This window comes from Electrophorus electricus, chromosome 14 (genome assembly GCF_041902795.1).
Source record: "Electrophorus electricus isolate QZ-2024a chromosome 14, ASM4190279v1, whole genome shotgun sequence".
Lineage (NCBI taxonomy): Eukaryota > Metazoa > Chordata > Actinopteri > Gymnotiformes > Gymnotidae > Electrophorus > Electrophorus electricus.
The window spans coordinates 5,235,607-5,263,047 of NC_137510.1; the positions used below are offsets into that span (position 1 = coordinate 5,235,607).

Consider the following 27,441-nt stretch of genomic DNA (forward strand, 5'->3'; position numbering starts at 1 on the left):
CTCATATGCATATCCCACTTTGAGAACATAAGTAAGTAACATAAGATAAGTAACAATATTTGAGATGTCTGGTTAACCGATGTTTTAGGATTAACATGCCTCTGAGATATGTCCTACATTCCGAGCAATGTGGCATTTTATCCATTACAAATGAGGCGATAGAAACATTGAACTGAGCGCACTGATTAGAAAATGATTCTTGACGCCTGTGGTTGGTATCGGCAGACTGCGGCGTCTCAGCTGCGCTTGCGCGCCGTGTGTGTGTATGCGGCGCAGCAGAGGTTGTGTATTGCTGCTGATGAGAGTGCTATAATGTGTGCTGCTACCAGCCATCGACAGGAAAAAGACTAAACGCTTCTCTGAAACCTGATTATGGACGCGTCTTGCTAACTCGGAACAGTCTTTGAAAGATTCAGTTGGGAATATTTTATCTCTCAATTAAGGATTAACGGTAGGATACGGGTTTTGTTCGACATTTAGGAAGCTAACCGAGCTAACGAGCACAGGTGGATGATTCGCCCTGTTCGTTGTGGCCTGGGAATCTTGGGGAGGGAGAAAAACACTGATAGAGGAACAGCTGTCTGTTCGTTTGCCAGTGTAGTCAAAAACAAATATAGCTATTAACCTAGATGTTTTTTGTCAGGGCCCAAGAATTTGCAGAGAGCCTAGTTATTTTCTGTTCAGTGATGTCAAGGCATGGGGTAACGGGTGGGCCAGCCAGCTAGCTAGCGTTAGCCGAGTTCATCAGTTTGCTCCGCTTTCGAGAGGGATGCTTTAGCAAGGCTAACCACCGCTAGCACGTCAATACCTACCTCTTGGTAGCTATCCATGCTATCCTGCACGGTCATTCGCTTTTCTCTTCCGAATAATTAATCTGCATTAAGTGGGCTGTTTAGCATTGTTTGCCCGACATGAGATATATAAAATAGCCTTGAGAAGCGGTGACTTTAGGCAGTTTTGGATATTTAAGGATGGCGAGGCCGAGGGAAGGTTAGCCCGTCCGACAGGGAATTAACGTGCTGAGGTAGGTCAACACGCTATCTTGGCTGTACTGCAAACTCATAAAATACAGCCGTAACATGATGGTCAGATTTCCATGATCCCTCTGTAAAACCGGGTACTAAGCTACCGTGTGTGTGTGGTTTTTTTTTTGTTTGTTTGTTTTGTTTTTTCCTCTCTCGGGCAGTTTTACCCAGCTGTATGAACCCAGGTAGACGTTGAGTAACCGTATCTAACATTAGACGTTATTTCTTGTAGTTTTGGCAGGATTAACTAGTTAATGCGATAGCGAAACGTTAGCTAACTAACTCAAACGCTAAATGTCAACGAATGGTAATTTGTATTATGTTGAGGTTGAATAGGTTATTGGGTGGACTGAAATTAATTTAACCAAAGTTCACGACTTGCAGGCGAGTCACGGTCTCTATAGCTGGCTAATCAGGTAAAGTTGGTCATATTTAGCTTTCTAACAGTATTAGCACGCTATAAAAAGTAATATAGTTGTGTAGCGTTGGGTATCTAAACACGAAACGAGGAAACCGTGCCAAGCGGCAGAGCAGCTTTGCCTGTTGGAATAAATGAACTCATCAAACGCCATGGTAACACCGCAGTAAAACAACAGTTCGGTCATTTAAAGTCCCAGAGAAGTCCGACAGTTAATTATTTATCCCCTAGTACACAGCGGCGCATGGATTTTAGCGGCAATATTCCTTTTGGCGAATTAGATATGCTGAAACGAAAGCTGACTTTGAATTCCAAACCTTACTGGTGAGGGGAATTTTAATAGAAGGACATACCTCTGGACTACTTCCTCGTCAGGGGAGAGGAACCTAAATGGAGCAGGTTCTCTCCAGCCCCCGAGGACATTCCGATTGGGAAGCTGACCAGAATTCCTTTGGATTCCTTATTTTAGATACAGACAATGACGTCGTTCCCGGCAGCCCTAAAAATGCCGAGCGACATCAGAAAGGAGAGCCGCCCATCGTCTCTCTAAGCTTTGACGAGATTTTCCAGGAGAACGCCTTCAGTTTAGATGACCTCTTTCGGGCGTCCCGGTATTCTGGATTAGAGCAGACCTACCCCTGGGAGCGGAGTACGGAATGTGTCTCTCCTCCGCGGTGGGATAATCCATCCCCTCAGGCCCAGGAGCTGGCTGAGGAGGTTTGCTGTGCTGTGGCCAGCGATGTCGACACAGGAGATCTAATCAGCTTTAACTCCACAGCCCCCAGCCCCACACACACTGGTAGCATGATGCAAATGTCAAGGCCGGGTTCACCCCTGCTGGTTTCGGATTGCCTGCACCCCCTAGAGAGCGCCGACACAGGTTGCCCTTTAGATGGCCTTGTAGGACATCCCCTTCTAGAACCCTTACAGGACCACATGCTTTCTCACACCTGGCTCCCCGAGAGGACTACTGTAATTGGGTGCTGTCCAGACTTGCCTTCCCAGGTTAGGGATTTCAGTCAGGATCCATATTTGACCACACCTGAGCAGGTGAGGGACCTTCTGTATAGCTCTGCAGACCTGCGGGAACCTGCTGGTAATCTCTCAGGAGTACAGTGCTCAGGTAGGTGGGCACCCTGTGAACTTGAGCTACCATCTTTAGCTCCTGTCCTCCTACCTGGGCCCATCACTAGCCCCTCTTTTTCTTCACCCACCTGTTCTCACCTGCACCCTCTAAGTGAGCCCACCTACATGGCATTGCATGCAATGGTCCCCACCCAATCAGGTCAGGGGAGTTGTGGCCTCCTGCAGCTACATGAGGCAGAGACTGCAGGCCTGTCTGATGCATCTTCAGCTGGTAATACAATAGATGACTGTATATCTGAGAGCCTGGATACCCCTCAGTCAAGTGCATGGTGTGTTCATGAAAGAACCCTAGCAGGATCAGATTCGGAGGCCACAGCTGTAACATCACACACTGAGTCAGTATCACCTGCTTCAGCTGCCCATAGCCTCCTTGACCAAAATCTTTGTGAACTCAGAGAGGGGCATCCTGGTGAGGGAGAAGAGTCTCCGCAGATGGAAATACAGATGGATAGAGACGTCTCTCGTGATGACGACTCTCAGAAGTCCCTGGTGCATGACCTTGAACTGGAATTTGCTCTCGCATCTGTTCTGGTTTCACCTGAGTCTGCACCTGAGCAAACAGTCCCATCATGCGTGATGTTACTCTCCCCTCAGCCTGACTCCTTACCAGAGTGCAGCGGAGAGAATCAAGAGTTCTGTCTGAATATACACACTCTGGGGACAGGTTCATTAACTGAGTCACTGTGGAGCCTAAATGGAGACATTTCTGAAATGTGTCATTCCATATCACCACATGCTGATGACACCCAGATTCCTGAACCACTTGCCTATGATTGTGCCTCTGACTCGGAGAGTCAGACCCCATGGTCTCCTGCCTCTGAGAGTCAGGCACCAGCTGAATATGCTGCTGCCCTAGAAATTCGGGAAACAAGGAGAATAGCCCCACCAGCTGACTCCGTCCCTGCCTCTGAGAGTCAGGCAACCGCTGATTCTGCCCCTGCCTCTGAGAGTCAGGAACCATGTTCCCCTGCCTCTGAGAGTCAGGCACCAGCTGAGTCAGCCGCTGCCCCGGAAATTCAGGAAACAAGAAGAATAGCCCTGCCTGCTGACTCCGTCCCTGCCTCTGAGAGTCAGGCAACTGCTGACTCTGTCCCTGCCCTAGAAATTCAGGAAACAAGAAGAATAGCCCTGCCTGCTGACTCTGTCCCTGCCTCTGAGAGTCAGGCCCCATGTTCGCCTGACTCTGAGAGTCAGGCACCAGCTGAGTCTGCCGGTGCCCCAGAAATTTGGGAAACAAGAATAGCCCCACCTCCTGGCTTCATCCCAGCCTCTGAGAGTCAGGCCCCATTCGCCCCTGCCTCTGAGAGTCAGGTACCAGCTGAGTGTGCCGATACCCAGGAAATTCAGGAAACAAGAAGAATAGGTCCATCTGCTGACTCCGTCCCTGCCTCCGAGTGTCAGGCACCCGCTGACTCCATCCCTGAGAGAAGACCAACTCCAGCCACACTTGTCACTCATGCTGCTCTGGACCACTCATTTGATCCATCTGCAGAGCCAATACCTGAAACTGACACCACCTCACCCACCTTTCAGGCCCAACTGCACACCTCACCCATAGAACCAGAACCCTGTGAACCCAAACGTTTACACATGGGTAGCCTATTTGGGGATGCAGGGAGCGAACAGACAATCGACGCATGTGTCGCAGACATATTAGTCCAAGTTGCACACACACTCAGTGCTGCACATACACATTCCCCCTCACCCACCATGCCCTCTCACGAGGTGTTGACTTGCCCGCGTCAGTCAGAGACCCCCCCAGTGAATGGTGCAACTCGACAGTGTTGGATCAGCCCAAGTGACAGTGCTGCTGAAAATACACAGGTACCCGATGCGTCTGTGGACTCTTCCACTGCTGATTATGAGCGGACTTGCACGCGAGATGTTGCGCCTGCAGGATCTGGAACTCCAGGGGATCCAAACCCAAGAAACATCACAGCAAAGGACTGCCTGGCATCCGATGAAGGTCCTGAAAACACACACGCGCTAGCTGTCCCATATGGACAGAGCTGTGTGAACACACCCGCAGCGGATTCGATGGCTGTCCTCGCTGAGAGCTCGCCTTTGTATGCAACATTGCCTGCACCAGTTGTGTGTGTGCAGGAGGACAGAGATAGCGATCAGGAACAGGTAAGACATTCCTTTGAGAGCCTTCCTGGCCGTTCAGACTCTTCCCCTCCCTCGGGTGAAGGCAGTCAGCTGACCAAAGTGGGCGTGGCTGTGGAGGAGGGGCAGGGCAGGGCCAATGCCAGGCTCACTCAGTCAGCTGTCGTGAGTGCAGAATCTGATCCACCAGGCCAGTCTGAGTCCGAGCTGCCTCGGGTGACGCACACGCAGCCAAATCTGTCTCAGGTAGCAGGCGTGCAGGTAAACGCACTCCTGGTTCTAAGAGATGGCCGCCCCAGCGGAGTCTGCCCGCCGGAAGAAACGCACAGGCCGCTAATGGAGAAGAACGTCTCCGTTCCCGGGCATGCCGAAATGGCTCTAGACCTGTACGTGAGCTCAGGCGCGGCCCAGGAAGGGTGCGCGGGTGCGGGGACGGTTTCCACGGCAACACATCAGGAGGAGGATCTCTCGGCGCTGCGGGCTGTTTTCCAGGCCCTGGATCAGGATGGAGATGGATTCGTTCGAATTGAGGAGTTCATGGAATTTGCCACAGCATACGGAGCAGAACAGGTCAGAAGTGTGTGTGTGTTTGTGTGTGTTTTTCTTGTCGCTGTGTATTTGAATGTACTGACAGAAGGCAAGGCTGGAAACAGGCTTTGTTTTATTTTCCGTTGACTTAGTACATTTGGTGCATGTTTAATTGACTTGTGTGTATTTAGATAAGTTAAAAGGCTACTGTGTTGACAGATTAGGAAAGGCGAGCAGCGCTGCAATGTAAACTCTTGGAATCAGATAAAGCCAGCTTTAATGTGGTCACACACACCTGCACACACTAGGGTGTAATGGTTTGAGCATCTTTGTAAAAGTTTGCTTAAGCTAATAATTCAGAAACAGAAACTGTTTTTCCAGTCTTGCAATTTTTACATTTTTTCTCTTTTTGCATTCTCTCATGTCTTGAGAGTGAAGTTCACTTGCGGAGAGGCGTGTGTGTGCGTGCGTGCGTGCATGTGTTTTTCCTTTGGTCACAATACACTCAGGGAAACTCGATCTTAGCGACACCTAAGAAGAGTTTATTTATTATTCACTCTTTCCGAGCCCCAAACCATGAGCCCTTCCTGCATTTCTCTCTCTCTCTCACATGTGTGTACATGCAGTTCAAAAAAAGATTCAGTTTCTTTATCAATTGCTAATTGTAGTCATAATTGTTAGTGTTATTATGGTTTATTAAACTAGCTTTCTGATGCTTTAGATTTTAGTTAGCATCTCTGCTAAGCTTCCTAGACCAGAACTGGGGAGTTTGTGTGTGTGTGTGTGTGTGTGTGTGTGTGTGTGTGTGTGTGTGTGTGTGTGTGTGTGTGTGTGTGTGTGTGTGTGTATATGGCTGCGTGTATGTTTGTATAAACATGCTTGCATGTGGATGTTCTAATATTTTCTAGATGAGGGCTTAAGGTGACGTTAGCAACTTGTGTGCATGTGTACAGTATGGTATGTTTAGCAGTTTATTGACTCCATACTCATGAGGCCTTTACATAAAGCCCTTTCTGAGACCCTCCCTCGTGGGTGACAGGTTAGTGGCAAGCCCTGGGCTCTGGGCTCCCAGAGGGTACCTGGAGCCATGGGGTGGGTCCTAGTGGACTCTCTGCGTGCATATTAGGCCTTCGTTTTGACTATGCTTGTGACGATTTAGCGAAAAGAAATGGCCAACGCCGCCATCCAAAACTTCTGTCAGTTTTGCATGCGTGAGCGTTTGTGTGGGAGCGCGCAGGTCGCCGCTGCTAAAACGAGCTCGGCGGGTCGATGGCAGGCACTCTACCGTGGCTGCCTGCTCATGCGGCGGCCGTGCGGTCTCTGTGCTCGTCGTGTTCGGAACAGGAGGGGCCTGTGTTACCCTGATTCTGGGTCAGATAATGAGACTGGATAAGAAAAAAGGATGGGAGATACAACAGTCCGTGACTGGTGTTGGGTACGTGGTGCTAGCTGTTCACGGTGCTGATTCTAAAGCAGTCAGTACTTTTTTTTTCCTGGTTATATTTGATGCATATAGTTTTTCTCATTTTGTTTGGTATTTGTTTTTATTTCCTTTTTATTTGTTTTAATGTTCCTTCCGTTCTGTTCATCTTTAGGCAGGTTTTTTTTTTTCCTGTTAGTTTTTATACGAGAAAAATACAATGAAAATGATTCCTCTCGAGTTTTAGTTTTAGCAGCTGTAATAAAGAACTGCTTGGTTTGCCTTTTCAAAACATTTTTTTAGAAATGGACATGAAAATTCTTGTCTCAACACGGCCAGCTTTTCCTTCTCAAAGCAAATGTTTCTTCACCTTGTTCATATTAGTTTGGTTATTTTTTTTTTTTAGCTGGTTCAGTTAATCAGCATGGAGGTGATGTCTAAGGTGGACAGGCGTGACTTTCAACATGAAGGTTTTATAGTTATGGGTCAGGTGTTCCTGATAAACCAGATGATCTCGAGATTCTTGTAGCCAGAGAGTTGCCAGGACACACGACCACGCCGGCTCTGGCTGAGAGTGTCGTGTTTCCGCCCGGAACACCTGACCCGGCTCGGGTTCGCGACTGGGCTTATGAGGCGGCCCTCCACGAATTGACCCGCTGGCCTCTGGGCCCCTCGCCTGCGAGGACCTTCCACTTCTCTCCTGCTTCTTTTTCAGCCCCCTCTCATCACAGCTGCTCTGTTTACTTCTGTTTACAAGCGTGCGATGCCGTAACCTGCCCCATCTCAAATGGGCCGTCTGCTCTGGGTGGAAGAGTAGGTGGATTTAATACTTTTAGGGCCCCCCCCCCCCCAAAAAAAGAGGTTTAGGGGCCAAACTATCACTTTTTTTTTTTTTTTTTTTTTACTCTTGACAAAACCTGCCAAAGTAAGTGATTTTCGGGCACATGCGTGTTTCAGACAAACTTGTTGAAACGTTTTTGTCCAAATGTTTTTATTTGTTTGCTGCGTACCTTGGAGCACCCCGTGTGCTTGTGTATGAGAGAGAATTTGTTTCCAAGACCGAATGTTTGTGTCTGTGCGTTTGTCGACATGTAACCTCTGCCTTTGATGCTGATTTCCTGTCATGTGACTGTAGGATGGTGAGTTTAATATTAACAGTGCTGTGTAACGACCACAGCATGTGTAACACATTAAACCGTGTCACCTAGGTTTCTTTCCTGGCGCCTCAGTATACTCTCTGCGAATGATCACGAGCTTCTAGATTTGCTTGCCGGGTTTCTGTGTTCATGCACGAGCTTGAACTAGAGCTGAATCTGTTTTAAACTGAAATCACAGTTTGGGTGAAAATGCACTTGTCAAATTGCAAGTCGTGTCATTTGAACTACGTTATTGTTAACAGCATTGTTAAAATTAGTTTTTTGCTGCTTTTGAAGTATTATCATTTTATAATGGCAGTATTTTTTATTTTATTTTATAATGCTGCAGTCTAAATAAACAGCGGTAACAACCACATCATTCAATGTATTTCTTTTCTGGTAGGATCCAGGGTAAGTTTGTGGTTAGATCAGGGAAATGTATGTTATGTAGACCATGGATACACACCCAGAGCTGAGCTTATAGAATGTAAAAACACCACAAACTGAAATATTAATCAGAAAAATCACACTTCAGCATTTTTACGTTTTGGCTCTAGTAGGAAGATGCGTGCGTTCAGTTGTTGGACATGGACGCCGGAATTTGAGGTTTTCTCCCATAATGCCCTGTGTTCCTCTGCCAGATTGTAAGCAGGCTTGATCTGGTCACGCTCTCAGCTGGTGGACTGTATCAGGGAGAGATGTCTGAAAGAACTGAAATGATCACATCTCTTAAAGTACACTTTGCACATAGTTAATGAGCACACCTGTTAAACTACGTTCCACTCCACTGTTTAGCTCCATTTTGGACAGAATACTGTTTCAGTATGAGTCTAAATGTCTTCAAGGTACAGAAATGAAGAGAATGAAAATGGCACACACTACTGCTGAGTGATGCTTTTAAATTGTATTTTTGCAGTATCTAATAGTATGGAAACATCTTATTCTGAAATGCACAACATGCAAACATATAAACTTCCAAATCGGAAGATCACCTAACAGATCATTTGCTCTCATTTCCATAATGGTCCCAGTAGCTGGTGATATTGTTAGTATGGAAATGCTTAACTTGTATATGCAAATCCCATAAAAGTAACTTTTACCAGGAAGGGCCGGTGAGAGAGGGGGCTGGTGGAAGCAGCTGGGTTTGAAGCAGGCAAAAGGCATATTTGGCTGTTTGTTTTATCGATTTGGTATGTGGGTGCAACCCGTCAACTTGACACGATAAATATGCAAACGACTGTCAATAGGACTACCCGTGATCGTTGCCATGAGATTAAACGGCTAATTATGCAGATTCTTCCTCAGCGAGAAAACGGTTAATGAAATTGACACACTCCTTTACCCAAGCACACATACAGGACCACCGTATTTGACGACATTTACATTATCCATTAGCTATCCACTCCTGAAGTTGCTCTAAAAGTGCCGTTCTGTTTAGTACTGCAAAGCATGTAAGAAAACGCAGTGTAATATGTCAAAAGCAAATATCATACTTTAGCCGTGTGTCATTTAAACAAATGAGCACATCATGGCTTTTTCTGCCTGCAATTTTCCCTTTATCTAATCCACCTGCTGTAGTTGGGTCTGTCGTTTATAAGGAAATTAAAAATAACTAAACTAGGTCTCTGCACTTCACTGACATGCTTTTTCTGTTGTGGTGGTCAGCCCCACCCACCCACCTAGGCAGGAAAAAGCACACAGACACCGCAATGCTTGGCCTGGCAGGCTCCTCCCGCCTCTTAAATGTCAAATGCATTTGTCATTTTGTTTTTCCCCTTTTTTGTGTCCATTTTCATGGTTGGAATGCCTGTGAGTGAGGGTTATGTCAACACCAAATGTTGGGGGGGGGGGGGGGTGCACAGTCATGCCTGTGTGGGAGTGCTGTACACGTTTAGCACCTATGTTTTTGCAAATGTGTGCGTGTATTTAGCATCTGTGTTTGTATTTGATGTTTGGTGTGTGTACGCTGTTAGGCAAGCTGTATTTTTGCAGATTTATTTTATTTTTTGAAATACAACAGTGTTCTTGGTCAATCAAATATTAATAAACCTCAAATCTGAACATTTTAAGAAGGTAAAAGTGAGGTTTTGGCTTTCTTGGGAAAATATCTGTTTGACATTTCGACAACAAAAAGTGACCAATATAGGCACCCTTCTTTTCAACAACAGTCATAAGCCCTCCATTCATGGAGTCTGTCAGTTTCTTAATCTGTTGATCAACATTTTGTGCGGCAGCAACAAGACACTGTTCAGAGAGCTGTACTGTTTTCCTTCACCGTAAATCTCCCATTTAAGAAGGTCGGGTGAGGAAGGGGTGCCATGTTATTCTTTCATCTTTTAAGGCCTTTACTGGCTAGCCATGCAGTGGAATACTTCGATGCATGCGATAGAGCATTGTCCTGCATAAAAATCATGGTCTTCTTGAAAGATACAGACTTTATCCCTGTACTACTGCTTGAAGAATGTGTCTTCTAAAAACTGGCACTAGGGTGGGAGTTGATTGAGTCCATCTTCAACCCAAAAAAGTCCAACTACCTCATCTTTAATAATACCAGCCCATAGCAGTACCCCGCTGCTATAGGAGTCCCTCTCGTCTCATCAGTCCATAAAACCTTTGAAAAAAATCTGTCTTCAGATATTTCTTGGCCCAGTCTTGACATTTCACCTTGTGTGTCTTGTTCAGTGGTGGTGGGGTTTCAGCCTTCCTTACCTTGGCCGTGTCCGAGTACTGAACACCTTGTACTTCTGGGCATTCCAGGTAAGTTGCAGTTCTGGAATACGACCGCACAGCAGGATGATGTGTTCCTCGTCGCTTCACGTTTGAGTCTTCTCACATCTTTGGCAGATAATTTGTGTGTTTTCTCTCAACACGTTTCTTGTGACCCTGTTGACTATTTGCAACAAAACGTTTGATGGATCTGTGATCACACCCCAATAGCTTAGCAATTTTAAGAGTACTGAATTTCTCTGAAAGCTCTTTACAACTTTTCAGAGGTTTTTTTTTTTTTGGGCCCATTGTGCTTGAGGAAAAGAAGTGGCCTAATACTTATGCACACCTTTGGTATAGGCTGTTGATCTCCTTAGGCCACACCCTCCCTCAGTACACACATACACATCACCTGAAATGTTTAAATCCAATAAGCATTCAAGTTTATACACGTAGTGTGTTGAGTGTGTGCATTTGTTAGCATTTCATGTTTGATGTGTTTGTGGATTTAGCATGTGCTTAGTGTGTATGTGTGTGGATTTAGCATGTATTTGGTGCGTGTGTTTAATGTTTTGGGATGTGGGTGTTTGGCGAGTTTAGTGTGTGTTTAGAGACGTATTATTGTGTTGAGCATGTATTTAGAATATTTTCCTTTTCCTGCAAGCGACCTACTCCTCATTAAGCACCTTGCAATCAGCACTCAGGGGACTGAAACTCCTGGGCTTGCATGCGCGCACACACAAAAAAACCATGCCTTGCTTCACCACATCTTTCTGACAAATTCTGTCTGTCGCATTCCACACTGTTCAGAGTGTGTGTGTGTGTGTGTGTGGTGCTGACTCTGAAACCCCATTTGGTCTCCCTGGAAACCTGATCTCCTGTTGCTAGGCTACAGGCTTTTAGGCCTGACTGATTATGTCTGAGAATTGCTTGTTGAGAGTTAGTGTGTGTGCGCACGCACGCGTGTGCATGTTCTATCACTGTTTAAAATGTATCTATAGGGGTTGCGTTTGTGTGCAATGTGCGCTAAGAGGAGTCATGTCTTTTTTTTTTTTTTTTTTTTTTTTTTGATGCATCATTGTGAGTGCCTGAGGTGTACACGCTTACGCACAGTTTTTGGGATGGTATGCGAAGAGGTTAGTGTTTTAATAAATGCACTACTTTGCACTAATGTTGTGGTTAAGGTGCATTTGAGAAGAGTTTGTCTTGGAGGTGAGGGAGACTTACAGGGACAGTCAACATGAGCAGTTTTAGAAAATGTCAACTTTCTGTGCCTTTATCACCCACACTCGAGACCAGTGGAGCATTCAGGCATCCTGCATCTGTGCACACACACAGAAGTGCTAGTTGCCTCTCATAGGCCTGCTTTCTTCAACAAAGGCAGATGGAGGCTGGGTGACTTTTTAGCTTTCATTTTTGCTACCTACTGTGCGTGTGTCATGACATTTTCTTCTAGAATTGTTGTTTGGAGTTATTCGGTATGTGTGAGGAAAGCTGTTTCATTCTTGTCTGTGTGTGTGTGTTTCAGGTGAAGGACCTGACGCGATTTCTGGACCCAAGTGGCTTGGGTGTCATCAGCTTTGAGGATTTCCACAGGGGCATCACTGCCATCAGCAACGGAGGTACACATGCACAGTAATTATGTTTTGGACTAGAACTTCTTGAACATTGTGTACTGTCTCTGTGACCCTCTATACATCTGTGTGTGTGAGGAGAGAGAGAGAGCCCAACGAGTAAAGAGCAATTGAGGCGTCCAGGGAAAACCAGCTCGTGTGAACTGATTTTGAGTTCTGCTGCTATTAAAAATGCATGATCTGTGTAACATACGTGCATGCACAGATTTTTACTGGTCCAACGCGCACACACACAAACACAACTACATTACAGTGATGTTTTGAAATTCTGTTACCCCCTAACATAAAATGAGTGAATAAATATATGTTCTGCTCTTTTTCTTTCTGTAATTAAATCTCTTTGTCCCCACAAATAAGAGAAAGAAATGATCGCGCGGACAAGAAGAGTAACAGCAGTGTGACTGAGCTCTTTAAATTATGCACTGCTGTTCCTGCAATCAGTGAACTGCCATCATGATATCGCTGCACGGCTACGTTTACTGTGTGCGTGCATGAGTGTGAGTACACTCGTGCATGTGTTCGTGGGTTTCTAGTCGTCCTCTCGTCGTTGTCATGGTGATGTTCGCCTGCCCATGTGCCTTGTCTGCTGTGGTTGAACGCTCCACTTTGCGTGATGACTCGGGGAGAGTGACTAGTGCGTTGTGTAATCAAGACGCCAGCGCCCCCTGTTCACTGACTGAGTCGTTCAGCCTGCCGCCCCCTGCTGCTGGACGCGTGAAAGTGCAGCTCGGCCGCTGACGACGGACGCGTGCTTGTCACCTGAGAGGGGGAAGAACTGAACCTCTCTCTGTGTCTCTCAGGCTCCGATCCTGAGCTGTACAGGCTCCAGCTCAGTCCACCAGACGGCAGCGGAGCAACAGAAGAATATGATGAGGTATCTCTCTCTCTCAGTTGTTTTGTTTGCTCCGTGATCCGTCTTCAATACTCACTGTTTCCATCTGAACTCTTGCTGCCCTTCCTGCCTGTCTGCCTCTCTTGCTTTCACTCGTGTATACACACACACACACACACACACACACACACACACACACTTTCTCTCTCTCTTTCTCTCTTATAGACACATTGTTTGTTTCTGTACTCTCCATTTCTTTGTTTTTGGTAGCTTCAGGCTGCATACCTCCATTATGCTGTGGTTGGCATATCTGGCTTTCCTGGATTGTGTGTGCATGTGAGAGTAAATGGTTTAACTCTCCTCTGCAATTCTGTGGTCATTTTACACTGCTACCTCAGTAAGAATGTGTGTCATGGGGGGAGGGGTGGGGTAGACAGACAGACCGAACAAGACAGACAGAGAGAGCCAGTTTCAGTAAGAAAGCCCTTGCACCTTTTCTTTCCTAGGCATGTTTGTGTGTATATCTGACATCCAGTTTACGCACCTACACCCAGAGGCAACTTAATCAGTAACACCTGTTTAGTGTTACAGTCCAGACACAGCAGTGTCAATGAAGGGTTTATGCACATAAGTATCGCTCCAGGCTTGAGGGTGGTGTGTCAGAAATATCCATTAACAGTTCGATTGGGGAAACGGTCACAGGGGATAGGTCTCGGGCGGCAGGCACGCTCCTCCCGCTGCTCCTCGGTGAAGGGGGGGGGCGGGAGGATGACGAGCCTGCGGCGTTTTTGTCCCGAAGCTCTCGCGACACTGGAGCGGAGGGGGATGCGGAGGGCGTTTCACCGTATTCGGAGCTCCACCTGCTGGTGAGGTCAGCTAGTTGGGACTGTTGAGAATGAGCCCGTCAAAGACATGTGATCACCCTCCGGGTCACAGGGGGAAGAGCTGTCGGAGCTGAAAAGATTCATTCACCGCCTTGGCGGCTTTGATCCGCGTGTCCAAAGCTACATGTTTGTGTTGGCGCAAAAATGGGCCCAGTTATGAGAGAAATACGAATTACCCTTTTAAAAGCGGCTGGCGGTTCAGCACCTGCGCCTTCCTGTAGATCCCCGAGTGCTTTTGCGGAGTTAATGAATGTAAGTCACTGGGTTTCTTGAGGAGACGCACCCAGGAGGTTAGTTTAGTTTACCCGCCCTCTTTCCAATTTCACCCCCTTCTCTCTCTAGCCCCCTGAATGAATGTGGTGTTTCTCTGTTTGCTTTCAAAACAAACAAGGTGCCTGGGTGGAGCGTGATGTCCAGCGGAGTAAAAGTGCACACCCTCTCTCACAGAGAACATAACAGCATGTAAGCGCATTAGCTCCGCCCATTCCTGCTTGTTCTGCCCTTCGGACTTAAGAGACTACCCTTTACTTGTTTCAGAGATTACAAACCCGGCCCCTCTACCCCTCCCTCGCTCGCTCTCTCCGTCTCCCTCTCCTCTTCAAACCTCTTCTGTCGTTCCGAATGTGCCCGGATGGACGCGTAGCGTTTGCCTTGTTTTCCGGACCTCTGTGCACTGACCCTCTTCCCCTGGGTGTGCGACCCCAGGCTGAGACTATGGTTCTGGGCATGGCCTCCAGCGCTCCAGGGACCTCAGACCCTGGAGCTCCACCGTTCACACAGGTAACGTAGGTTTCGTGGTGTCATGGTGAGCTGGAGACCGAAGGGCCTCCTGACGCAGCGCGCACAACAAGCTGTTGGTGGGTTTTAGAGTGCTCGCTCTCTCTCTGGGTCTTAAGAGTTAGGACTGTGTTCATTGTCTTTGTGACTGCATACTTTTCATGGACGTGATCAAATGTTGATTGGCTGTTGTAATAAATTGGACCAGTTCACTCTGCTGCGATTTGGTCCGAGTCGCGTACAGTCGTTTAAACTGTGAATGTGCAGTATCTGTCTGACTTTTGGGTTCTGGGGAAGTTTGCGAGCACAACATGCTGACCCTATTTATTTCCCCCCTTGACTGGGTTTAACCCCTTCTTAGTGCATTAGGACATTGCTGTGGTAACCGTAGCATGGCGTTCCGTTCAGCCTGGCCTCAAGGGCTGGGATGTAGAAGGTTCTTTTTGCGAATTTAACGTCATGCCTGGTAAGTCAGTAATCCTCCTGTGACCGTCTCGGGGAACTGTGCTCAAATGTTTTACAGTAAGTTTTCGTGGAAATGAGTGCTCGATTGCCAAACAAACTCTGTCCCGCACGCACCTCTTTTCCTGGGGGTTTCCATCACCCGTCAGATTCTCTTCCCATGTGGCCGTTGGTTCGCTGGGATGTTTGTGTGTTGGAGCGGTGGAAGGTTCAGAGCCACAGCAGCTGGAGGGGTTTCAGCACTATCGGCCACCGACTCTTGCTGACGTTCCTCTGTTCAGCGTTGGGGATATTTTTATTTTATTTTTTTTCCTTGCGCACACGTGCACTTTCAGTACCCACACAAAGCACACAGACTGTAACGGTCCTGGGTGTCCTGTGTGTGGGTGTGTTATTCCAAAGTGTACACTGAATAGTAGTCCATGGTGTACAGTGATTTGTGTGTTTTGTGTGCGTTTCACCGAATAACTATTTCTGCAGCGTGGCGTTTTTTTAAATTTATGTGCAGTGGATTTTGGTGATTAGTTTAGCAAGTCAGATTTTTCCAAATTCAGATAAACTGTGTGTGTGTGTGTGTGTGTGTGTGTGTGTGTGTGTGTGTTTGCGTACAGCAGGCGGAAGTGTCAGACAGTGCATATCTGGGGTCGGAGAGCGCGTACAGCGAGTGCGAGACGTTTACAGATGAAGACACGGGTGCGCTGGTGCACCCCGAACTGCACGAAGATGTCGAGACAGACAGTGGTATCGAAAACACACTCACAGAGAACGAGGAGCGCAACAGGTAATACACACACGTGCAGTTGAAGGAGAGAACAACTGACTGAGCAGTATCGCCACACACACACACACACACTGTGTTGCAGCCTGAGACCTTGAACTAAATGGTGAACTGCATGTGCTGCAGTATCTTTTGCTGGTTCTCAGTGATATGAGGCAAGGCTATCTGGATGCAGTCAGAAAACGCATTCCTGTGTGTGTGTGTGTGTGTGTGTGTCTTGAGGTTATGCTGACTGTATGTATCCAGCCTTTGGGCTTTAGAGCCTTGCATCGTTTGCAGAGATGCACACACCACCTGTTAGAGTGACTCATCCACACCTCTGGTACATATCACTCACCCTAGATTAACCATGTCTGAGCGTATTTTACAACGGTTCTGTGTGGGCCAGTATACGTGTGTGTGTGTGCGCGCGCGCAAGTGTTGACACTGAATTCTGTTTCTGGAGTGCCGAGAATTTGGAACTGTGCTGAGCAAGTTGTTAGTGTGTCCTGTGTGTGCTTGGGTGGGTGGATGTTTGTGTGTTATCAGCTTGGGTAGCTGACTGTGCGGTGTCTTTATTTTTCTCTCAATAGCAGGAAGTCTGGACTGTGCTCTTTCCCTCTTCCTCATCCCTAGGGTCTGTCTATCAATCTGTCTCTCCCTCTGTCCCCCCCCCCCCCCCCCCCCCCGTTGGGGTTTTGGCTTTGAGCAAGTGTGTGTTCGTGTGCACGCGCATGCACGCTGTGCACATCCAGTGTTCTGCTCTGTCAGGTTCACGTTGTCTGGGCTAAATACGCTTCCAGTAAACTCAGACATAGCAGCTTTAATCCCTGCCCCGCCCCCTGGCTTCTATATCTGTTACAGATTCACCTGTCATGCTAGTTTGTTGCGTATACAAGTGCGCGCACACACACACACACACACACAGATTTACTGAGCTACCAGCTTATCTGGTCGTGACACCCCCTACAACCACAGTGGCACGGACACGCAGCTTGTGAAAGCACCGGGTGCATGAGGTGAAGAAGGTGGTTGTACTGGTCGTAACTGGAATTGTGCTTCTCCTGAAATCCGAAAATGGTTCTGGGAATACTGGCCCGAAAGGACTGCCTTCTGAATTGGACTTGGCTGTACTGGTTATGGACTGTATAATCTTTTTCGTGGTTTGCTTAATGTATTTTATAAGGCACTTTTCAAGGACCCCAAGGTTACAATTAACACACAGCTTTCACATCCAGTCCCACGCCGGTGAGAATATAAGGGGTGAATGAAATTGAAACAAGTGAAGATTCATTGTGTTGGCTAAGTGGAAAGCTTTGCTTACTCAATGAGAGACTGTAGCGTAGCCCTGACTCTGGGTCATCCAGTTATCTGGATTTTTGGTTCAGCAACGTCTGAGCGTCGCATGAAAACCTCGACACCCTGCGCTGCAGAAAAACGGTGCGTTTCATTGTTGAACAGGCAGCGCTGTTTGAAGACCCACTCGCAGGCATCGTCTCTGCCTGCTGGGTGGGGGTGTGTGGGTGGAGGTTGTGGGTGGGTGCATGTTTCTGATCGCCGTGCTCACGCCACCTAACAGCAGTAACATGAATAAGGCTGTCTGATTGGTGTTCACATAACATCATCCATGCAGTAAGGAAGAACCTAAACAGACATAATGGTCAGAGCGGTTAAGTTGCTTGAACTAGTTCTGATATTACAGTCCAAGAACATCATCCATTTTAATTTCTTTGGAAACTGTTAAAATTGATGCATAATGAATGGGCTGGCTATATCGAGTTTTGAAGAAGAAAAAAACTTTTATTTGAAGGTGCTAGAACAAACTTGCCCCCAGAATGATGATGATGATGATGATGATGATAATAATAATAATAATAATGATAATAATAAAAACACAGTTAAGCTATAACAGTTATTACTCAACACTACCATAATTGCTACAGATTCATTTAATGCCACAAATGTGTTCCAGCAGACAACATGTAGCTGCCTCTGATTCAGGGTTATTTTGGTCGGTTACTCCAGCTGGTTAAAATATGACTCATCAGCCTGTGGGGTTTCTCAGTAGTATTTCTCGTTGTTCTTCAGCGTGTGGCCTAAGCTGAATTTGTCTCTGGCTGTTTGGGTCACATTGCCATGGAGACCGTGCCAGGGTTCTGAGGTGGCCCATTTCTCTGTGAGTGGGTGGGTGGGTGTGTGTGTGTGTCACTTTTCTATTCTTCCATATGTGGCGTCAGAAGAAACAACATTTTGATGTATCCAAGACACCAAAGACACAGTGTACAAGTTCCATCATACACTTAACAAGGACCTCACGTGTGCAGATAGCGTGTGTGTCATCTGAACTTTATGCCTGTACGTCACCTAGGGCTAAAGTTCAGTTTTCACAAAGAGGGAAGACTACAGTTTTGTCGCAGCCAGCGCCTTAATATACACTGTAAGCCACATACGAACGGTGGAACCGTCCGGACCCGTTTAGAACAGCATCTACTCACTCACGTTATGTAGTTTGGTGTCGTTTTTCCATCATTGCGTTATTGATGCACAGCAAAGTTGTGCAAGCAAATCGTGTCTTTTTTTTTTCTTCATTTTGTTCATATAAGAACAAAAACATTGCATTGTAATAAATCTTTCATATTTACAAATTTAGAAGTTTAGTGTTTTTGTGTGTTTTAGTTTCTTCGGCTTTTTTCCTTTCTGTTCTTTTTCATGTGTTTGTTTGTTTGTTTATTTATTGCCTTCTGGCAGGTTCTCCCTTGGCGCTGATTTGCATGGTCACACCCTGGGTCCTGTGATTTGTGGAGAAGAGGAGCACTTTGAAGACTTTGGGGAGAGTAACTCTGCTGCAGACCTAATGCTGGCCAATCAAGAGGAGGGGAGGGCGGCGCCTGAGGGAGAGGGAGACCCGGAGCCACACCCACATCCTGTTAGCCCACTGCATCGCCCATCAATGCGAGTGCCACCCAGGTATACAGCGGCACTGACACAATAATCATACAGACATACACGCGTACCAAATGCATATTCAAGATTAGGACTATTGGACAGTGGTGTGTGCGTGTGAGCGTGCGAGTGCATCTTCACATTATGTTTAGCTTTTAAAATAGTCTCTGCGTTTAAGAATATGTATAATGCTTTGGTGTATTAATATAACCTTATTACCAAAAATAGCTGTCCACTGTGTGTGTGTGTGTGTGTGTGTGTGTGTGTGTGTCTGTGTGTATCAGCACATTTTGTTTAGCTTTAACATTAATTATAGACTCTGATGTTAAAAATAACTAATGCCTTGGTATATTAATACAATAGCTTCATAGCCACAAATAGCTGTCTACAGCTGTGAGAATCGTGTGTTTGTGTGTGTGTAAGAGAGCGAGAATGAGTAAATTTGACTTGGCATATAAGGGTGGTTACCTGTGCGTCAGTGTTAATTATAGTGCCGTTCATATTTAGAGCGTCTGTATTGATTAGCACAGTTGAAACAGATGGCAGGTTGAGAGGACAGGTGTGGTTGGTCCCACCCATGCAGCGCTGCACTTCTGAAGGCCGCTGCTTCTCTCCACCCTGACGCCTGCACATGCTAGCATACGTGTGCGCACACATTCGAGCGTTCTGCCATCCTGTGTGTGTGTGTGTGTGTGTGTGTGTGTGATGTGAGCAGTCAGCTGAGGCAAGCCATACATCTACTCAAGTGCACACTGAAGTGAAGCTTTTCCCGTTTTCAACATTATTGCACCCGTCTCTCTTGGATGATTTGAACTATATAAAGAAACTCTGGCGCGTGCGCGCACATGCATACACAAGTAAAATGCTGACTTTGGTCTGGACCTAAAATCTACAGGCTACAATTTATAATAAGCCAACAGTACTCGAATCAGGAAAGGCGTGAGCTCTGCTTTACACAAATGTGGGAGTGGGGGGTTGTGGGAGTGGGTGTGTCTCTGTATTATCCACTGAGGTAAACATGATGTCTACTCCACTGGTGTAGTTGATAACAGCCTCCATGTCTGTCTGAATCTTCTCTGATGCCCTTCAACATTAAACTGCTCCTTAAATCTCACCGTTCTGCACATCCTCTCTGTCTTATGCGGACATGCTGTTCTCCCTCACATCTCCTTTCCTCTCCCTCATTCTCTCTTACATTTCTCTTCTTCCATCTCTCCTCAGTTCCGCTCTACTGAGTTCCTTCCTGACCTCTCTTCTCCTCTCCTCGCATCAATTTTACTCTGCTAAATTCTTCTAATAAAAGTTCTCCGAATTTAAATTCTCTTCTCTCCTTTTCTCCTCTCCTGTCCTCCTCAGCTCTGACCTTTTTCCCGCTAGCTTCCAGAGCTTTCTGCAGTCGGAATCTCTGGAGTTCTTCTGCACGCACTGTCACAAACAGATCAGCCGCCTTGAGGATCTGTCTACGCGTCTGCACTTGCTAGAAATGAATAGGTAACAAGCATGCTGCCAAATTGTGTGTGTGTGTGTTTGCGCGCATATTTCCCCCATGTCCCCCAAATACACCCCACCCTCACAGCTTGTGCACATGCAGTGTGTCGTGTGTTTATAGCCAGTTCCTTAGGCCCCCTTTTTCGATTGCTTCCCAATTTTGTGCTGAGAATGTGTGTTGGACTGCATGAGCATACATACACAACACTGCTTAATAAATAAGCAACTTGTTTATTTTGTGTTCTGGGAAACCTCCAAAGCTTTTGATATAGGGTTCATCTCCGGTTATGAGCTCAGTATATCTGCAGTGTGTTGGTAGCAAACATTTATGCACCAGTGCCTGTGTGAAGTCTTTTTGAAGGTTTTGATTGGTCAGCTGGTGATGTTGGCTAGGGAAAAAAGGCTTCCGGTGGTGGTGATTGGTCCCATTAAAGTGTTCATGCTGAACGTAGCTTGTCCTCAGAAAGGACGTGAGGACGAGGCACTGTGGTGGAACCGAAGTGAAGGGTGAGGGACACACTTCTGGGTCAGAGGAACAGCGTGTTCATTTCCTGTTACCTTCCTGTAATTAGTGTTTAATAAAGGTTCTTCTGCCCCAGAGGGGGTTGGTAAAGAGCTGACCAATCAGAACTGCCCTCCACCATGCCTTTTTTGGTTCACAGGTTGGAGATGAAGGATTGGGGGGGGGGGGTTTGACCTTTGTCTCTTTCCTCCGTCAGTTTGTCTTCCTGACATATATATTTCCTGTTCTCTTCCTTTCTCCCTTATCTCCCTCTCTCTCTCTCCTGTTTTTTCCGACACCCATGTGATCTCCCCCCCCGTCTGCATCTCTTTCAGCTCCAGCAAAAGGTTGTCCAGTAAGAAGGCAGCAAGGTGAGACTCAACTGAACTTTTTGCAGTTAGTAACTGTCATATTAACCTTTCAATGTTTTGTTTTTATTTATTTTTTTAATAATACTGTAAAACGTGTTTCAATTGTGTGTGTGTGTGTTTAGGCATTTGCTGCAATCTGGTGGGCTGGATGGCATGAGCAGTCTTAGCCGAGACGTCCTAGACCTTGCTGACAGTGACATCACTGATAAGGTACCCTCACCCTCTCGGTATGCTAAAGAGATACGAATTACACAGCATAGACCCCTGTTAACTCCTCATAGATTCATACATCTTAAGTATCACGGTGACATCCAGATGGGGATTATCCAAATAACAAATGGAGACGTAAATGCATTTGAAACACATTAAATCTTCCCCTCCGAGTCATATTTGACAGCCAAATCCCCTTCTAGCACATCAACAAAAAAATGTACAATGCTTTGTTCCAACCTCACAATTGGACTGGTTGAGAAGCGTTCTAACCATGCTGGTATTTGTGATAACGGCACAGGTTTTTCACCGCATCAGCCCCAGCTGATGCACCCAACCCTTAGATAGTTTTGCGCATATACAAACTGGGAAACAAATGCAATCAAAGACTTATACAAGATATGACTTGACCCTCAACTTACCACAGGTGCATCAAATCCCTTATCCCTTATTTTACCTTGAAAATTATGAGGTGGGCTGTTGTGATGGTCAAACACACAGAGCCCACGGTGAAGCCAGCTGGGGCTGTTTGATGCCAGCGCATTCCACAGAGGAATGGACATGTTTAACATATGTAAACACTGCAGTAGCTCTAATAAGTAAAGGTAAGGTCAGCGTAAAAAACACAGGGAGTTGGCGTCTTCAGAATTGCCATTTTCATAAAGGATCTCTCTGATCTAGCACGTTGGTGGCCAGTCTGCAGATTTGTGTTTTGCACTCTTTTAATCGACTTTTCTTCTACCTCACCAGAGACTCATTTGATTAAAAAGTATAAATGCAAATGCTTAAAATATTAAAATCACCAGGATACAATCGCGATACAAATCAGATAAAATTTACATATATTATCACTAGAAAGTCCATCACACTGGATAGTTATATCATAAACTGTCCTTAGCTAAGAGCTGCCTTTCTATGGTTTCTAGTTTTATCTGAATCTGAAGGTCGTGTGTGTGTGTGTGTGTGCATGCTCAGGTGTTGCTGTTGGAGCGGCGTGTATGTGAGCTGGAGAAGGACTCCGAGGAGAGCGAGGAGCAGCACACTCGTCTCCGGCAGGAGAACCTGGCGCTGGTGCACCGCGCCAACGCCCTGGAGGAGCAGCTCAAGGAGCAGGAGCTTGGTGCTGAAGAGAACCTGCAGACCCTCACGCGCAGACACCGTGACACCCTCACCAAACTGCAGCGCGAACGAGACCTGGAAATTGAGAATCTGCAGGCCAGGTGTGTGGATGTGTGGGTGTGTGGAGGTGGGTCTGTTCTAGGAGTAGTAGGATTTTGCATACTGCTGCCACCTTCTGGCCAGAAAGCAGTTCCATTCCTTGCATTTGACTGTGTGTGTGTTGTGCGCAGGCTACACCTGTTGGATGAAGAGAACAGTGAGTTGAGGTCATGTGTACCCTGCCTGCGAGCCAACATTGAAAGACTGGAAGAGGTAACGAACACGTGTGCACACGCTGCTCAACACCGCTGTAAACGGTCTCCTTTATAACCACACGTTTGGGGCTGCTTTCCTGTACACACTGTCGCTTTATAAATTGTAGTGCAGTTTCAGCATTAAAATCAATACAGTTTAGTCTTGATCTGGGAAACCAACCTATGCTATACCTGTACACATGACTCAGTGTCTGTCTGTCTGTCTCTCTCTCTCTCTAGGAGAAAAGAAAGCTCCAGGATGAGATGGATGATGTCTCTGACAGATTAAATGAAGAAATGGAGTCTCGCAGGAAAATGGCAGACAAACTAAGCCACGAGCACCATAGCAACCAGAAAGAGAAGGAGAGTACGCAGGAGGTATGACTCTCTAAAGGTCAAGCTTCATAGGATTTCTCAGTTGGAGCTGTGTGTGTGTGTGTGGGGAATGTAGTTAAACTTCCTCTCTCGATGTCGTTCTGGCACGCTTTGTGTTTACACCTCTCTCTCTCTCTCTCTCTCTCTCTCTCTCTCTCTCTCACTCCACCCTTCTCTCCTTCTTTCCCTTTCTCTGCCCCCTCTGTTGCTGTCTGCCACCCTGGGTAGTTAATCGAGGACCTGCGGAAGCAGCTGGAGCACCTACAGCTGTTTAAGCTGGAGATGGAGGCGCGCCACGGCCGTATGCCTGGCGCCGGCCTACAGGAGTACAACACACACATGAGAGAGAATGAGCTAGAGCAGGAGATCCGCAGACTGAAACAGGCACGCGCACACACACACACACACAGATCCAGAGAGATCCAAACAGTGGCGCGCACGCGTGCCCCCAGTCGCAGTTTTTACTCTCCCCTCATATTCTCTTCCCCTCTCTCCCTCTCACTGTCTTTCTCCCTCTCCAGGATAACCGGAGTTTGAAGGAGCAGAATGATGAATTGAATGGCCAGATTATTAATCTGAGTATTCAGGGAGCCAAAAGTCTCTTTACCGAGTCCCTGTCCGAGTCCCTGGCTGCCGAGATCAACAACGTCTCTCGAGCAGAGGTGTGCATCATGCACGCGCCTACACACACACACCCCTTCATGAAAACTTATGATAACTCATATTACACATTTAGACACATACCTTTCATTTTAATCAAATGAGGTTGCATACACTGTGTGTGTGTGTGTGTGTGTGTGTGTGTGTGTGTGTGGTAGCTTATGGAGGCCATTCAGAAGCAGGAGGAAATAAACTACCGCCTGCAGGATTACATCGATCGCATCATCGTGGCCATCATGGAGTCCAACCCTTCCATACTAGAAGTGAAGTAATCACAATGGCAGCAGGCATTTAAGAACCCCCAGCCAATGGCAGGCCAGGATGTGAGGACTCCAGTGGACCCCAGTGTGCTTTCCAGATTAAAGTGGATTTATATTCCTGTTTTACAACTGCACCTCTGCTCTCGTCCCTATTCAGCAGCTCTGTTTGGACATTACTAATGAGTGCAATAGCTCTAGCAGGACCATGTTCTGTGGACAAATCACGTGTGTGTGTGTCTGTGTGTGCATGCGTGCGCATATGGCTGTTGGTTCCTGTGACTTCCCTATGTTGTGGGATTGAGGGGCCCAATCCCCCTCTCTCTGTGTGTGTGTGTGTGTGTGGTGTTCGTATGTGCACTATGTCTAAGAAATGCCCTCGGCTATTCACGCTACATGCACATTTAATGAGTTTAGCAAAACCACGCACTCACATACTAGGTTGCACACAAACCTACACCTGCTGAGACTGTAAATGTTTGGCTTTGGTTTTGCTTGAATTTAATCCTAGTCCAGCTCCATGAGTGAACCCATGTGAGGGATACCTTGTATCCTGAGGGAGGGTGTGGGGGAGTGTGGCTGTGTTCTCATATTGATGATGTCCTAATAAGAGTGAGATGACCACTGACAGTTGTTTGCTAATGTTGTTGTTGAACTCACAGAAGGTTTGGTGTATTCATGATATATGTTTACTCATTTGATTTGTTTATTTCATCTTGTCTATTTATTACAATGAAGCAGAAAGCAAAGGGTCGAAACGGACAAAATCCCACAAGTCATCTGAGGCCTCCCATCTGAGCATGGCTGTCCATGTTTCCGGCAGGAAAATAGCTGTTCTTTGCTGACAGGGAAGGTAGTGCTTTGTGGGAAGTGTAGTTCTGTGCCCATGTGTTTTCTTGCTGAGTGAGAGAAGCTGAACCCAGCGGACTTCCTCCTGTGGCCGGGATTATGAAGAGAGACTTTCAATTCTTGTACAATAAGAGACTTTTCTCATTACCTTTTGAAAAAATTATATATATACACTTTCCTCACATATCTGGATGAAAATGATTGCACTTTGAAAAGCAATTTGAAGCGTCCTTCGGTTGCTTGGACACCTTGTGACATTTTTGCTGAATTCTGATGGAGAGAGGAGGGCGATGGGATGAAGACAAGCTCATGACAACTACTAAGAAGAGTATGTTCACACATGTTATGCACACACAAGCTCACTGTATGGAAATTGTATTCTGTAAATGTTTTTTCCTCATCTCACCATTTCTGTTGGTACTTTTATAGACGAGGAAAGGAGATTTAGTTTAAAGTTGTCTTCTAACCCCTCACGCTCATTTTGGCCATGTGATGGGCTGTGTGTGTGTTATGTATATATATGTGTCTGTGTGTGTGTGTGTGTGTGTGTGTGTCTAGCTCGACTGGGACAGGTATGGAGAGCTTTGATTGTGCGTATTAAACTACTGTCAGCCTAGTTTTAGGATCAGTTTATGCACATAACACAGAGTAAATATAAAGGCAAACAGGCAGATCTGATCCCATGTCAGTGTGGGCCTTGGGGACCCCTCCGGTTTCTCCGCTGGTACGAGGTCGAGAGCCAGAAACTTGAGAACGTTCATACTGAGAGTATGGATGTCAAAGGCACGTTTCTCTTTTTGAAGGGTTATGGGGATTACATTGTTGCTTTTCTCATTTTTGTAATGTTTTCTCAGTTTTCCTCAGCTCTACACTACACACTCACTCCAAACCAAACATGCTTTTTTTGGGGGGGGGTGTTAATCCCTTTTGCTCTTCCAGTACTCGTATCGACCAAAAAGTGCTTAGATCTGCTCTGCTGAATTACGTTTTAGAGCTGTACAAATGTTACCCTTTCGCAGAATTTTAAAGACGCGAGCACACACACACACAACCCCACCCACCCAACAAATGCAACTATGTCTTTCTCCCCTAGTTAGTAGCCAGGGTCTGCTAGCGTGTGTGAGCGCGGGTCGCATCTTTTATTTCTCGGTCCGGATCTATTTTTCTCAAATTTCAACATGGAAATGTGCTCCAGGTGCAATGAATGCACACTGTTGCTGATGTGGAAATGGTAAATACTGATGAAGATGTGTATATAAATCCTCTTTTTGTGAATCTGCACTCACTTTCTAATGTCCAAAGAAAACATTTCACTGCTGAGCAGACGCTTCACTGGTCACTTAGAATACTAATTTTAGTTAAAAGTAAATGTTTTAAAAAAAGAAGAAAAAATCTTGTAATGAAGGATAAAATTGTAAAATGAAGTTTATTCTGATTATCAAGTAACCTGTGTAAATTAAGAGATCAGTATTGTCTTCTGCTGTAAGGATTTTTGGTTTGTTTTCATTTTCGGTTTCTTTTGAAGATGCCCCGCAAGATGCATCACTTACTGTTTGGGGGTCCTATAGATTTTCAAGTAATTGTACAAAAGTAACGAATAAATAAAATGAACATGCTCTGCTGACTTCGCCTTTCCTTTGATGAATGCACATAGAGTGATTGCTTGTGAATGCAATACATAAGCTCTAACCAGGCAACGCAATGCAACAGACCCTTCATTGCTACTGGGAAGCGTTGGTTCCAGCAGTCCCAGCTGCGCAGTGCATGATGGGTCTGGCACTTCGAGCTGGGTGGATGCGATGCAGTGAAAGCTGAGCCAAGATGAATTTTATGCAAATGAATCATCAATGCTAAGCATCTCTTTAATCACACGCACAAACACAGCAGCTGTCTTCTGACTGGCGCCAACAATATGTTTGAAACATTTGTTCTGTTTTCAAACGTTCTGGTGGACTATGGAGGGAAAATCTGGTATTGCAGTATCAGGATTCCCTGTATTTGTTTTATTCAACCCTGCTAAATTATAGGAAAAAAAATGTATATATTAAAATATATAACATATATAAATTTTACTAGAAGTTAGCCTGTCTTATTCTTCTCACTTGATAGTGGTGAACCTTTTACAAATTTTGACCACATAGAGCAGTGTCTCTTGGTTCCCAATGTATCAGAAATGTGCAAATATAGGTTTGAGAATTAAAAGACCATGCTACTGTCATGTCACTAAAAACAAAGAGTTGATCTTATGTCCTTCAACAGCATTTGTTCATGAAGCTTTACAGACCTGTGCAATTATAGCAAGCCAGAACAAATATGGGTTGTAATAACGTGCCAAACGATGTTTCTCAGTGACCGCGTTCTCCAGATTTTACCAGTCCTGATGATGAGAGATCCAGTGAACCCAAATGTATACTGATATCGGGTTTCGGGCTGACTCATTTGCCTTGAGGGCATCTTCTGTACCACAGGCCCACGGGCCTATATGTGCTTGGATACTGATTCGCCATTTAGGGCTATATTTTTAATGTTTTGAAGCTGAGACG

The 27,441-nt window shown here is 46.1% G+C and overlaps 1 protein-coding gene across 3 annotated transcripts; it reads left to right on the forward strand.

Annotated features, from left to right (window-relative positions):
• The first annotated feature begins 275 nt into the window (after positions 1 to 275).
• rab11fip3 (RAB11 family interacting protein 3 (class II)) lies at positions 276 to 26,514 on the forward strand. Of its 3 annotated transcripts, none has more exons than XM_027024763.3 (14): positions 276 to 5,265; positions 12,014 to 12,107; positions 12,920 to 12,993; positions 15,686 to 15,855; positions 18,580 to 18,798; positions 20,131 to 20,265; positions 21,100 to 21,135; positions 21,258 to 21,345; positions 22,321 to 22,565; positions 22,695 to 22,776; positions 22,998 to 23,135; positions 23,361 to 23,516; positions 23,654 to 23,794; positions 23,951 to 26,514. In XM_027024763.3, the coding sequence occupies exons 1-14, from the start codon at positions 1,834 to 1,836 to the stop codon at positions 24,062 to 24,064; spliced, it is 5,124 nt and encodes a 1,707-aa protein (XP_026880564.2). In that variant the 5' UTR covers positions 276 to 1,833; the 3' UTR covers positions 24,065 to 26,514. The 3 variants fall into 3 exon arrangements, with proteins under 3 accessions (XP_026880564.2, XP_081552430.1, XP_026880565.2); XM_081696304.1 differs by having other exon boundaries at positions 15,689 to 15,855; XM_027024764.3 differs by lacking the exon at positions 20,131 to 20,265.
• Positions 26,515 to 27,441: the final 927 nt, after the last annotated feature.